This window comes from Toxorhynchites rutilus, chromosome 2 (genome assembly GCF_029784135.1).
Source record: "Toxorhynchites rutilus septentrionalis strain SRP chromosome 2, ASM2978413v1, whole genome shotgun sequence".
NCBI lineage: Eukaryota > Metazoa > Arthropoda > Insecta > Diptera > Culicidae > Toxorhynchites > Toxorhynchites rutilus.
In genome coordinates this window covers 37,657,984-37,671,120 of record NC_073745.1, presented here as the reverse complement: position 1 = coordinate 37,671,120, position 13,137 = coordinate 37,657,984, and the positions used below count along the sequence as shown (strand labels likewise).

The following is a 13,137-nucleotide window of genomic DNA, read 5'->3' as shown; positions in this document are numbered from 1 at the left end:
AGCTTTTTCGAATTCCCTACACTCTAGAAATTTGTTTTCCATTTCTGGAGATTGGACATTGTGGTTTTATGGTTCATTGTTAATAGTATTTGTGAAACTTTATTTAAAAAAAATATGATATAATATATGAGATATAAATGTTTTGTAATAGACGAATTTCATGCCGCACAATCTCAGATAGTAGTATATATATATATATATATATATATATATATATATATATATATATATATATATATATATATATATATATATATATATATATATATATATATATATATATATATATATATATATATATATATATGAATAGCCCTTAAAATTTCCAAAAAGTCGTCCATACATCGGGAGATGGGCACTTTTACAGGGAAAAAGTTTTTCTAACAACAACTTTTCCATGTTTTCTTTGAAAAAAATACAACGAATCCTAATTTTGTTTAAAGTCCAGATAGCGATATAGTGATTTCGACAAAGTTTTAGATTTTGTTAAATTATAAACTTTCGTCGAAGACATCAACTTTCAATCTTTTATAGTTTTTGGAATATAAGTCATTTTTGTATGAAGACTTCTGAAAAAAAAATGTTTTGCTCATTACATTTTTGTGTGTGAATTCTCACGTTTGACATGTTCTTGACATGCTTCTAAATAGAGAAAATATAGCAGAGTATTTTGAATGCGATAATTTATGCGACAAAATGTTACGAAATGAACCTTAATGGCATTTTTTCAAAGGAATACATGGAAAAGTTTTTTTTTTATCCCATTTATTTATTTCAGGCTCATTAGCATTTTAGCTGTAACAGAGCCGAATTTTAATCGTGTACATGTCACATGGTTATCATATCTATAATTATAGCACATTACATTACACAGTTGCCATTCGCCAGTATTCCTTCTATACCATTGCATATGGTACATTTACACAGTAGCCATTTAGGCGTAAGAGTATTCTGTATTGTATTTTTCTTCCATTATCCAGTTAGACCACCGGACAGCGGAGGAAGTTGATTGATCCTTGTTGAGCTATTTATAGAACAGCAGCCCGATGTGTCTTGCAGAGCAGAGCAGTTGTATGGATGAATCGATCTAATTTCGACCGTGGATCGATCTCCATCGCTGATGATTGTTGCGTGGACGTAGCTATTCTGTAACAACACAAAGATGGTCAATGAGGGTCCTGAGTTTTTGAACTCACGATCGATCGCTTACTAAGCGAACGCGCAGCCAATGTGGCTACGGAGACCCCCATGGAAAAGTTGTTGTTCGAGAAACTTTTTCCATGTAAATGTGCCCATCGTCCGATGTATGGAATTTTAAGGACTATTTATATATATATATATATATATATATATATATATATATATATATATATATATATATATATATATATATTTGTTTTCAGAATTTTGAAAGCAAAAATGAATTTTAATTTTCAAAATATTTTTTTTTCAATGAAATTTTTTTCCAAAATACTTTTTGATAATTTTTAATGAAAACCGAGATAATTTCCTACATTCCATTCTTTGAATAAAATTTTGTAGGTCTGATATTTTTTGTAGGGTTGAGTTTTTTCAACTATTTTTCGAAACTTACCATCTGTTTATGCGAAAAGGAATTTTGAGCATCCCGAGAAAACGTGATCCACAACAACCAAGCGATATTGTTTTCCTCTTTTCCCACACAGTATCGCTTGGTTTGTTTCACTCGAGCAACAATTACTCAGAGAGACCAATTCTCTCTAGCGATAACGTTTTTTGATGTTGCTTTGATCGATGTTTCTGATAAAACAGCTGATTGTATGAAGAGGAGAGATAAATGTACCGTCGTAAAAAAAATACACGTTTTTGGAAAATAAATGGAGTTCGCGTTTAGTCCGTTCAATGTTTATGAAGTATCCGAAAATTTAAATACGGTTGCGCGCGAACATTTGGTCCTTCGAACCGGATCGTTTAGAATCAGTTTTTCGGATACTTCGTTTAAATTCATTTGCGTAAAGTGTGTTACGAACAATAGCGCACAATTGAACTTACTTGACAATTGGTGAAATAAAGACAATTCTGTTCGCCTTCGAAGTTGAATCGAATTCAAAATACGCGGATTGAGGTCACGGAGTATACAGATTAACCAGAGTTTATTTGATTCGGATCACCAACTGTTATGTAAATTGTGGAGTTCATAACTGAAGCTGAAAAAGAGCGAAACTCCCAACCAGTGAAATTGGAATAAAACAACGCCATCACTTGTGCACCATTGTGGAGTGCAGCTACAATCACCATTGCGCACTGGAAGCTGGGTTGCTGCACTACTGGATGAAGGATTTGACCAGGGAAGTACTGCTCATTCTGTAAGCTTGGTGCATGTGGCTTAGAAATAATAAAGGAATACGACTAAAATAAATAAATAAAAGTGCATGCGAGTTTCATTTAATTTGGCTTGGCCTGAGTTTTTTTTTTGTCTGGTTGTGTTTCAAAATCTGCTGGATTTTGTGGTTGTTATATTTTTATCCTCATTGCAATCACATTCTGCCTTCTGTCACATCGAGATTCGCGTATCGTGGAACGTAGAGTAAACCAATTTGAAGTAATAGAAATCAGTGAGTGTTATCAGTGGAATAAATACTTACGAAACTATCGAAATGAGCAAGGAATTGAGAGCACTCACAAAGCGGGAACGGCAGATGCTGAATAGCTTGGACGTCGTGCAGCAATTTTTAGAGGATTTTGAATGGGACAGGGATGAGTGCCAGGTTGAAGTTCGGTTGCAGCTGTTGCAGGAGGAGTACAAAGAATTTCTCGAAGTTCGCAACAAAATTGAAATTATCATGGAAGATGCGGATTCTGAGAAATTTGCTGCGGGAGATGAAGATGAAAAAGAGGAAGCAGATCAACTTCGAGAAAAGGCCAATTTTGACGTAATGCGGCAGTTTCAGAATCGGTTTTGTGTGCTGAAGGCACAACTTTTGAAGCTAAAACCTGTCAGTACAGCAGTTTCGAAATGCGACAGAGATCAATCTAATTATGGACAGCAGACAGCAGCATTTTCTCGAGTTAAACTTCCGGAGATTTCCCTTCCCCACTTCAGCGGTAATATAAAGGATTGGGTTACGTTTCGCGATACCTTTTATAGTCTGATCCATAACAACTCGCAGTTGACGGAAATGGACAAATTCACGTACCTGAAGTCGTCACTCACAGGAGAAGCTCTCCAGGAGGTAAACGGCATCGAGTTGTCTGCGGCCAACTACGATGTAGCTTGGAAGACTCTGGAATCCAGATACGAAAACCGAAAACTCATCGTGAAGGATCATCTGGATGCACTCTTCTCACTTGAACCTCTGAAGAAAGAATCTTACGATGGTTTGAATCATCTTATCTGCGAGTTTGAGAAGAATTTGCAAATGTTGGAGAAAATAGGTGAGATCGTTTCCGGTTGGAGTACATTGTTAGTCCACATGTTATGTTTAAGGTTGGATACCACGACTCTACGTAATTGGGAGACTCACCACAACAGTAAAGAAGTCCCTACGTACGAGAAACTTCTGGCATATCTCCGTAACCATTGCTCAGTTTTGCAGTCAGTTGCTTCTGCCAAACCTTCAAATTTTGATCAGCGTCAACCCAGAGTAGCAGTGTGTCACACTACATTGAAGACCCCGGCCAGATGTCCCTTTTGTACCGATCCCTGGCATTCACCTTTCCAGTGTCCAACATTCCATTCAATGAGTTTACCAGAACGAAACGATGCTGTATCTCGCTACCGGCTATGTAAGAATTGCCTTCGTCCCGGACATGTCTTCAAAGATTGCGATCGAGGAACCTGTCATCACTGTTTTCAAAAACATCATTCGATGCTGCATGTTGGGCAGATTAAACACTCCGTTCCACAGCCGCAATCCACATTCGCGATGTTGAATCCTCCATCGCAACAACCACAGTCCACGCAACACAACTCACTCCAACAGACACACACTCAGCCACAAAACACACACACAGCCAACTCGCATAGCACACAACGCTCACAGTTCAGCACAGATCATGCCACCACAAGCCAGAATTATGTAGCAGTCCCTGCCACACCAACACCCGATATCCTTCTGTCAACCGCACTCGTTCGTATGAGAGACAACTCTGGAAATTCACTGCTGGCTCGAGCATTGTTGGACTCGTGTTCGCAGCACTGCCTTATGACAAGAGCTTTTTCGAAAAGGCTTAACTTTGATGAAACTTCAGCATATCTGTGCGTGCAGGGGATTGGGTCGTCTCGTAATATTTCAACAAAAGCAGTTAAGGCAGCAGTTTGTCCAAGATCACAAATAATTTCACCATTTGAAGAGGAGATGCAGTTCCACGTGTTGCCAGAATTGACGGTGCCGTTGCCGACGACGAGTTTCAATCCGTCCACTTGGACCCTTCCTGACGTGAAAGTTCTGGCAGATCCGCAGTTCTATGAGAGCAGTCCAGTAGACGTTATCATTGGTGCAGAACACTATATGGATCTGCTAACCGATGGCAGACAAAAGGTAACCGACGATGGACCTACGCTACAAAACACGGTATTTGGTTGGATCCTATCAGGAAGGATTCCACGCAGCTCCTCCAGAATGACCCAGTCAATCACGTTTGTGTGCTCCACGGCAGAGATTGAACAGCAGCTCACAAGGTTCTGGGAACTAGAAACCTGTAACACTACATCCAACAACTCCATCGAAGAAACAATCTGCGAAGAAATATTTGATAAGACGACAGTCAGAGATTCATCAGGAAGGTTCATCGTTACACTACCGAAGAAAGAATTCGCAATTGAACGTCTTGGCGAATCGAAAAGGATAGCAATTAATCGGTTCAGAGGATTGGAACGACGCTTCTCTGCAAATCCAGAACTGAAGCAGATGTATACTGATTCAATCCATGAATATCTACACCTTGGACATATGCAAATCGTTACGGACAGATCTGAAAAGGGAACATACTATCTGCCACACCACGCTGTTTTAAAACCAGAAAGCACTACAACAAAACTTCGAGTTGTGTTCGACGCTTCGTGCAAAACAACGACCGGAGTATCTCTGAATGATGTCCTTCTAGTTGGCCCTGTTGTACAGGATGATTTAATCAGCCTAACTTTGCGCTTTCGGTTGTATCAATATGCTCTTATTGCGGACATCGCCAAAATGTACCGCATGATTCGAGTTCAACCAAACGATAGACATCTGCAGAGAATCTTGTGGAGGGACTCCTCCGACCAGCCCATCAGCTCATTCGAATTGACGACCGTTACGTACGGAACAGCATCCGCACCATATCTGGCGACCAAGTGCCTGCAGAAGTTAGCAGACTATGGTCAGCAAACTCATTCGCTCGCAGCATCCGTCATCAGAAATAACTTTTATGTAGACGACCTGCTATTGAGTATAGGTAGTATTGATCAAGGCAGAGAACTCATACGTGAAATCATCGAATTGATGGAATCAGCCGGTTTCTCTTTACGGAAATGGAATTCGAATTCCCGAAAACTCCTATTGGATGTACCAGAAACCCTGAGAGATGATCGCACCATTCTAGAGCTAGATTCGTCCAGCGCTCCAATCAAAACCTTGGGTTTGGCTTGGGAACCAAGTACAGATAATTTCCGATTCCATAGTCCTAAGTGGAGCATGGCAGCAGATATTACAAAAAGGGTTGTGTTATCAGATGTCTCCAGAATATTTGACCCCTTAGGCTTGGTTGGTCCGGTGGTGGTGAAAGCGAAGATTTTTATGCAAGAGCTCTGGAAATACGAATGCAGTTGGGATGAGCCTCTCACTGATAGTCTTCAACAACAATGGCAAGAATTTCGGAGAAATCTTGTAGACTTGGATGGCATGTCCATTCCTCGTTGGGTCGGAGTCACCGCAACTGTGAAGTCCATACAACTTCACGGATTCTGTGATGCATCAGAGAAGGCATATGGGGCATGTATATTTGTAAGAACCGTCGAGGACAACGATACTGTTTCAACACACCTCTTGATTTCAAAATCACGGGTAGCCCCTCTGGAAAATCTCAAAAGAAAAAATCGTCGGCAGTCCATTCCTCGACTTGAGTTATCTTCAGCACTGCTTCTTTCACATTTGCACGAGAAAGTGATGGCCAGCATCCACATCGAAGTCAAGTCATATTTCTGGACGGATTCGATGATCGTAAAATGTTGGCTTACTTCAGCACCATCCAGGTGGAAGGAATTCGTTGCGAATCGAGTCTCCGAAATACAGCACCTGACGAGTGAAGGAGTTTGGAATCATGTAATGGGAGTTGAAAACCCTGCTGATATGATTTCCCGGGGCATGACTCCAGCGCAGCTACAATATCAATCCAGTTGGAGGCATGGGCCTGTTTGGTTACAGCTGGACGAATCGAATTGGCCCCAACCCATCCCAATCCAGGAGGAAGAATTAGACAAGTCAATTATGGAAGAGAAAAAAGTCATCACAGTAGTTCTACATGCAATCAACCCAAGTGAGATATTCGGCTTACGATCATCATTATCAGATTTAATTCGACTGACAGCACTCATCCGCCGCTTTCGCTTCAACTCACAAGCTGCTAACCGGAATCGTCGCAAGCATGGATTCATCACCGCTGAAGAACGCGACGAAGCACTGAAAATTTTAGTTCGTCTGTCCCAGAAAGAAGCATTTCCACAGGAGTTTGCTGACTTATCCAAGGGTGAACAGGTTCAGGAGTCCTCTAGAATAAGTTCACTTCATCCGCAGATAACAGACGGCACTATTTGTGTTGGTGGCCGGTTACAGCATGCGCTGTTGTCAACAACTCGGAAGCATCCATTCATATTGCACCATCGACACCCGCTAACAAGAGCAATTGTATCATATTACCACCGTAAGCTGTTTCATGCAGGTCAACAACTCTTGATTTCCACTGTCCGTGAACGGTTCTGGCCGACAAACGCTCGAAACCTGGCCAGAAAGGTTATTCATGAATGTGTTCCATGTTTTCGCAACAGACCCAGAACACACGATCAACTGATGGCAGATCTTCCACCGGAAAGAGTCACTCCTTGCATACCATTTCAGCGAGTTGGAGTCGACTACTGCGGGCCGTTTTGGATTGCGTTTCCACATCGCCGAGCTCGTCCAACGAAATGTTTTGTAGCTGTGTACGTGTGCTTGGTTACAAAGGCAGTGCACTTGGAGCTGGTCGCTGACTTAACAACACAGGCTTTCTTGGCATCACTGAAACGCTTTTCATCACGCCGTGGCAAGCCCAGTCTGGTAATGTGCGATAATGCCACGAACTTTGTTGGAGCCAGACGAGAATTGGACGAGCTATGTACGTTGTTTAACAACCAACAATTCCAACGGACTATTTCTGCAGAAGCAGCGGAAAGCAATATTGATTTTCGGTTCATACCCGCACGTTCCCCAAACTTTGGAGGACTTTGGGAGTCAGCAGTTAAGTCCTTCAAAACATTATTTAAGCGGACCATTGGCACCCACACCTTGCTGTATGATGAGATGCAGACTGTTTTAACACAAATCGAAGCTGTGCTAAACTCGCGACCACTGACTCCGGTGAGCAACGATCCGAACGACTACGAAGCGCTAACACCGGGTCATTTCTTGATCCAACGACCTTTAACTGCGATTCCTGAACCTGATTTGGACGACATACCTGTGAATAGATTGTCTGCTTGGCAACGGACGCAATATTTTATGCAATGCTTGTGGAAGAAATGGTCGGCACAGTATCTATCGAATCTACAGAACCGCACTAAATGGACGAAAGAACGCGATAATTTGACTGCTGGTACTATGGTGCTGTTGAAAGATGAAAATTTACCACCATTGAAGTGGCAACTTGGGCGGGTAGTGGAGTTGCATCCCGGATCTGATGGTAATATTCGTGTTGTTACCGTACGCACAAGGGAAGGAATATATAGGCGTGCAATATCCAAAGTCTGTATCTTGCCCATCCGTGATAACATTAATGCATCATCAGAGGAGAACTAGGACTCCTCCAACGGCGGGGGTCGAGAGGCCCCCGCACACCAGTTAAGTTAATTACATTTTTGAATATCAAAAATCTAAACAATCATTTTTCTCGCAGTCGCATTTTGTATTAAATGGACATCGTTTGTTTTGACTTCACCAGAACTGAGCTTAAATCAGAGTCGAGGTAACCCGTTTTGTTCTTGGTGGTGGAAAGTAATTGCATGCAGTGTGAGGGTGTAGCAGTTGCGCTGGTTACCGAACCAGTTATGTTTGGTGTGGTCCACACCTATACAGCCGTATCGGCTGTCTCAGACGAACCTCAGTTAATCACAGTTTTACGTTTGGTATTTTCGAGGCACACTTGACATCAGCGAGGCCTGATCCTAACTGGGCAATACCGACGTAATGTAGACGTCATTCTGTCTGCAGAAGGAACACCAACGCCAGGAGGCGCGGGCGGAGGCCATCCGGCCTCCGTTTCAGGGAAGTCCTTTTTTGTAACATCATTTCGGTTTAAAAAAGCACCCTCTCATTTTATTCATAGCACCGCCGCAAGCGATGAACGGTATCAGGCACGACCAGTCAACACAAAAAGCAAGCACCAGCAAAACAATGAACAGGACAACTGCGACTGCGGAGATAACGTTCCAAATCGTCAACAGAAATTACAGTTACTTTCAACAACAATCTCATCATTTACTAGCATCAGAAACAACCGCAGACAAAGTGTATCAGGCGCATCATCAACGTGTCAACTCCCATCAGCAGAATATAAACACGAACTAAGAACTTGGCAGCAACAACAACAGCAAATGAAACGAAAGAAGGATCACAACAAAACTCACACATATTGTAGAGCACAATCGGCGAATCTAGGTCAAGTTCATAGTACCGTTACCCTCACCAGACGTAAATAGTAGCACCAACAATGACCAGATGATGTAAACAAACCGGGATGTACCGTTACCACGGAGAGCGCTGCCTATTTCCGAAGTGTGTGCCAGACAACCTCTGTTCTCATCGGTTTCGTAGTAGCTAGAATAGGACAGAAGCAATTGAAATGCAAGATATTTCAAGGCGGCCGGCATGTTTATGCGAAAAGGAATTTTGAGCATCCCGAGAAAACGTGATCCACAACAACCAAGCGATATTGTTTTCCTCTTTTCCCACACAGTATCGCTTGGTTTGTTTCACTCGAGCAACAATTACTCAGAGAGACCAATTCTCTCTAGCGATAACGTTTTTTGATGTTGCTTTGATCGATGTTTCTGATAAAACAGCTGATTGTATGAAGAGGAGAGATAAATGTACCGTCGTAAAAAAAATACACGTTTTTGGAAAATAAATGGAGTTCGCGTTTAGTCCGTTCAATGTTTAATGATTAAGTTATGTGTTATGTGTTATGAAGTATCCGAAAATTTAAATACGGTTGCGCGCGAACACCATCTACAAAAAGATGGTCAGAGAATGAAATGTAGGAACTTACTTAGGTTTTCATTAAAAATTATCAAATAATTTTTTGGAAAAAAAATCATTTAAAAAAAATTATTTTAAATGGCACATTTACATGGAAAAAAAATCGAACAATTTTTTTTTTTTTTTGAAAAAATACTATTAATGTTTAATTCGTAACATTTTTATGTTTAAACTAGCTAACCCGGCAAACTTCGTCCCGCCCATTTACTTGATTAATTCTCGAGTAATGCAGAAATTTGTGTTTTATTTGTATGGCAGCCACCCCTAAGAGAGGGGGGAGGGGTATCTAACCACCATAGAAACATTCATTGCACCCTAAAGTTTCCATATGCCTAATTTGATTTAATTTGCTTGATTAATTCTCGGGTAATGCAAAAATTTGTGTTCCATTTGTACGGCAGCCCCCTCTAAGAGAGGGGGAAGGAGTATCTTAACACCATAGAAACATTTATTGCATCCTAAAACCTCCACATGCCAAATTTGGTTTCATTTGCTTGATTAATTCTCGAGTAATGCAGAAATTTGTGTTTCATTTGTATGGCAGCCCCCCCTTTGAGTGGGGGAAGGACTGTCTAACCATCATAGAAACATTTATTGCACCCTAAAACTTTCACATGCCAACTTTGGTTTCGTTTGCTTGGTTAATTTCCGAGTAATGCAGAAATTTGTGTTTCATTTGTATGGCAGCCCCCCCTTAGAGAGGGGGGAGGGGTCTCAAAATATCACGAAAACCTTCCCCGGCCCCAAAAACCCCTACATACCAATTTTCATGTCAGTTCAGTAGTTTCCGAGTCTATAAGAATCAGACAGACAGACAGACATCACTCCATTTTTATATATATAGATAGAAAGATAGATAGATTATCGCAATTTACATGCTCTGCTAGCTTTTCTCTATTTGAGAATTTACACACAAAAATGTTACGAGCAGAGCATTATTTTATTAAGGAATCTTCATACGAAAATTACTTATATTCCGAAAACTATAACAGATAGGAAATTATAATAGAATTTGGGAACTTAAAAAAAATTGTTTTTGAGAAAAATGAATTTTAATTTTTGAAATAACTTTTTTTTCAGCGAAATTCTTTTCCAAAATTTTTTTGGTATTTTTCTGTAAAAAAATAGACGATTTCCTACATTTCATCCTTTGACATAAATTTTGTTGGTATCATAGTTTTTAAGTTATACATTTTTGTAAAAATTTAAGAATAAAAATTTGTTTTTTTTCAAAAAGTTGTCTAATTATTTTTCAAATATTTAAAGTATGCAATTGCCTCAATGACCCATGTCTCTACACTCACAACGTTCCACTGCTATCTGAGATGGTGCTGCCAACGGCTAGTCGAGTTGGCATGAAATTCGTCAATATTGAGTTAAATTTTTCAATAAGATTTTGAAACAGTGCATTTAAAATGTTATTTTTACTAAAAAGATCATGAATTTTCCAACAACTTTGTCAAACATCAAACATTACAATCAGACATCTGGATTTTGGGTTACGATTTTTCGAAAGACCCACAAGAAGACGTCGAAGCAAACGAAAAGCGTTGATGCTGTGAACACAGTCTTGCTGCACAAACACTACGACGGAAGTTTCGGTTTCTGTAAAATAAATTTTAATCAAAGACGCACATCATAACATCCCGCATGACATTTTTGCTCTCAGCATAGGTTTTACGAAGTACCGACTCGATGCAGCACCACGTCTCGTTGGGCGACAATTAGATTTGATATGCGGGCCAAAACCCACATTTTGTAGCCGTCAGTGTAGTAATAGTATCCTAGATTTCATCCCATTTCTTGGTTATATGTTTTACTTTCAGAAAACTCTTCTCAGGGATATCTGACAAATTCATTAGACCAGATCCTGCTCACGGTTCGGTCCTTTATCCCGATACATACAGATGTATCCGTCGGCATGGGTCTGGGATTCGCATCGCACCATTGGGCAAAAGAAACGAATTGAACAAACATGAAATAAAGAAAAGTTTTGTTCCGTTCCCATTCCGGATTACGAGACGCCTTTGCGTAAAACTCTCAGGCTTGAGTCTATTGTGTATTTTCTCCGCCTGAGTGGCTTCTGTCGCTGTGATGTAGAAAAGGATACATCAGCGTTTCGTCTCCCCGACTCCGAGCTCCGCTACGGAAAGTAAGGCATTTTACGAGTAGATAAAGAATTTATACGAACTGTATCTAATTTTTATCCGAGCGCCGGCTTTCAGCCGGTTGGCTTACGGCCCACTTTGGCGGAGATGATTTTTTATTCAGAACTAAAGTCTGAATCAGTGGAAAAAGCTGCCGGCTGGGGTTCCAAAGAGAGGAATACTTATGAGCTAGTCGCTAAATGACAGTGATAAATCCGAAAATAGGATCAAGAAGTAAAAGTTGAAATTCAAATACTTTTGGGTTTGCGTTTCCAGCCGGTGTGTAATCCGGATCGTGTTACAAGAGCTGAAATATCTCGAAATGGGCTTCATGTTTGGCAGTGGAGTGAAAACTTCGCATTCAATCAGTCTTGGAGAACGATACAATAAATGAATGGAAACTTTCGTATTGAGCATTGCGTTTATCTCATCCCAATAAACCATAGATAATAACCAAAACTGGAATAGATCAAACAGAAATAATATAATAATTTGTTACTTGTTATTCGTCAGGAGTACGTTTTTCGTAACTGAAGAAGAGGGAATAATTCTTCCAAAAACCGTATTTTTGGCGTTACATCATTTATCTATCGCGCCTAAACAAAAAAATTAAGAAAATTAAATCTGGTTAGTAGCCGTCCAAATTTGAATATTCATTTATTTCAATTTTTATCCCTTTATCTCAATTTACATATGCGTGGATTTTCAAAAATAAATTTCGATTCGTTACAATGACAATATGAAAATTGTCTCTGCATCCTATCGGCAAAGTTGTATACTTTCGCGTGGCTTTCTATACAGGTAAACTTCGATATAACGTTCATTTCACTTTCAAAACTGTGCGTTGTATCGAATTGTACGTTATATCTAAGCATAATAAAGTACTCACAAACGTAGTCTATAATACATTAGTGTGTTGCTGTTTTAGTAAAGTTAATGAATAACTTCAATCAGAAGACGAAGCCAGCCTTTCTCATGATGTTTACCTTCGTACTGTTGATTAAAGCTTGCTTCATTTAGAATCCGGAATCACAAAACCAGCTGTATTTCGGAATTGATTGAAGGTACAAAACTTATTTTAGCATCACAATACAGATAATTCATTGTTTTATCAGAAAAAAAATATTGAAAAAAATTTCCTTTACACTTTGGAAATGTGTACGTTTTTTTTTATTATTAAATCGTTTATTTCTACAGGCTCAGTTACATAAGTTTAAAGGAGCCAAACTCCTATCTGTATAGTTACAAGTATATATAAACATTTTTTATTAATTCTAATGTTAATGAAGTAGAGAACCGATTACTCGCGGTTTGTTCGAGTTTAGAAGGGTGACATTTTGTTTCAGGAAAAGGATGGGATGTAAGGATATGTTGATAATGTTCACACTCACATTCGCACTCACATTCATCATACTCAATTCTTAAGCCTATCTTATATCGAATATGTTCTTACATTTCACCTTATTCTATTGTTAGTAAGAAGGGATTTGATTTCTCGCGAAGGAAAAGGAAAAGGAGAATAT

The 13,137-nt window shown here is 39.8% G+C and overlaps 1 protein-coding gene across 3 annotated transcripts; it reads left to right on the top strand.

The window, feature by feature from the left end:
* Window positions 1-1,903: 1,903 nt before the first annotated feature.
* Window positions 1,904-9,365, top strand: LOC129764139 (uncharacterized). Of its 3 annotated transcripts, none has more exons than XM_055762945.1 (2): window positions 1,904-6,495; window positions 6,580-9,365. In XM_055762945.1, exons 1-2 carry the CDS (start codon window positions 2,637-2,639, stop codon window positions 8,007-8,009), a joined length of 5,289 nt encoding a protein of 1,762 aa, XP_055618920.1. In that variant the 5' UTR covers window positions 1,904-2,636; the 3' UTR covers window positions 8,010-9,365. The 3 variants fall into 3 exon arrangements, with proteins under 3 accessions (XP_055618920.1, XP_055618919.1, XP_055618918.1); XM_055762944.1 differs by having other exon boundaries at window positions 1,904-8,055; window positions 8,107-9,364; XM_055762943.1 differs by having other exon boundaries at window positions 1,904-8,050; window positions 8,107-9,363.
* The last annotated feature ends 3,772 nt before the right edge of the window (window positions 9,366-13,137 follow it).

Coding starts and splice junctions, on each gene's coding strand:
- LOC129764139 (XM_055762944.1), top strand. CDS start 2,637: ATGAGCAAGGAATTGAGAGCACTCACAAAGCGGGAACGGCAGATGCTG.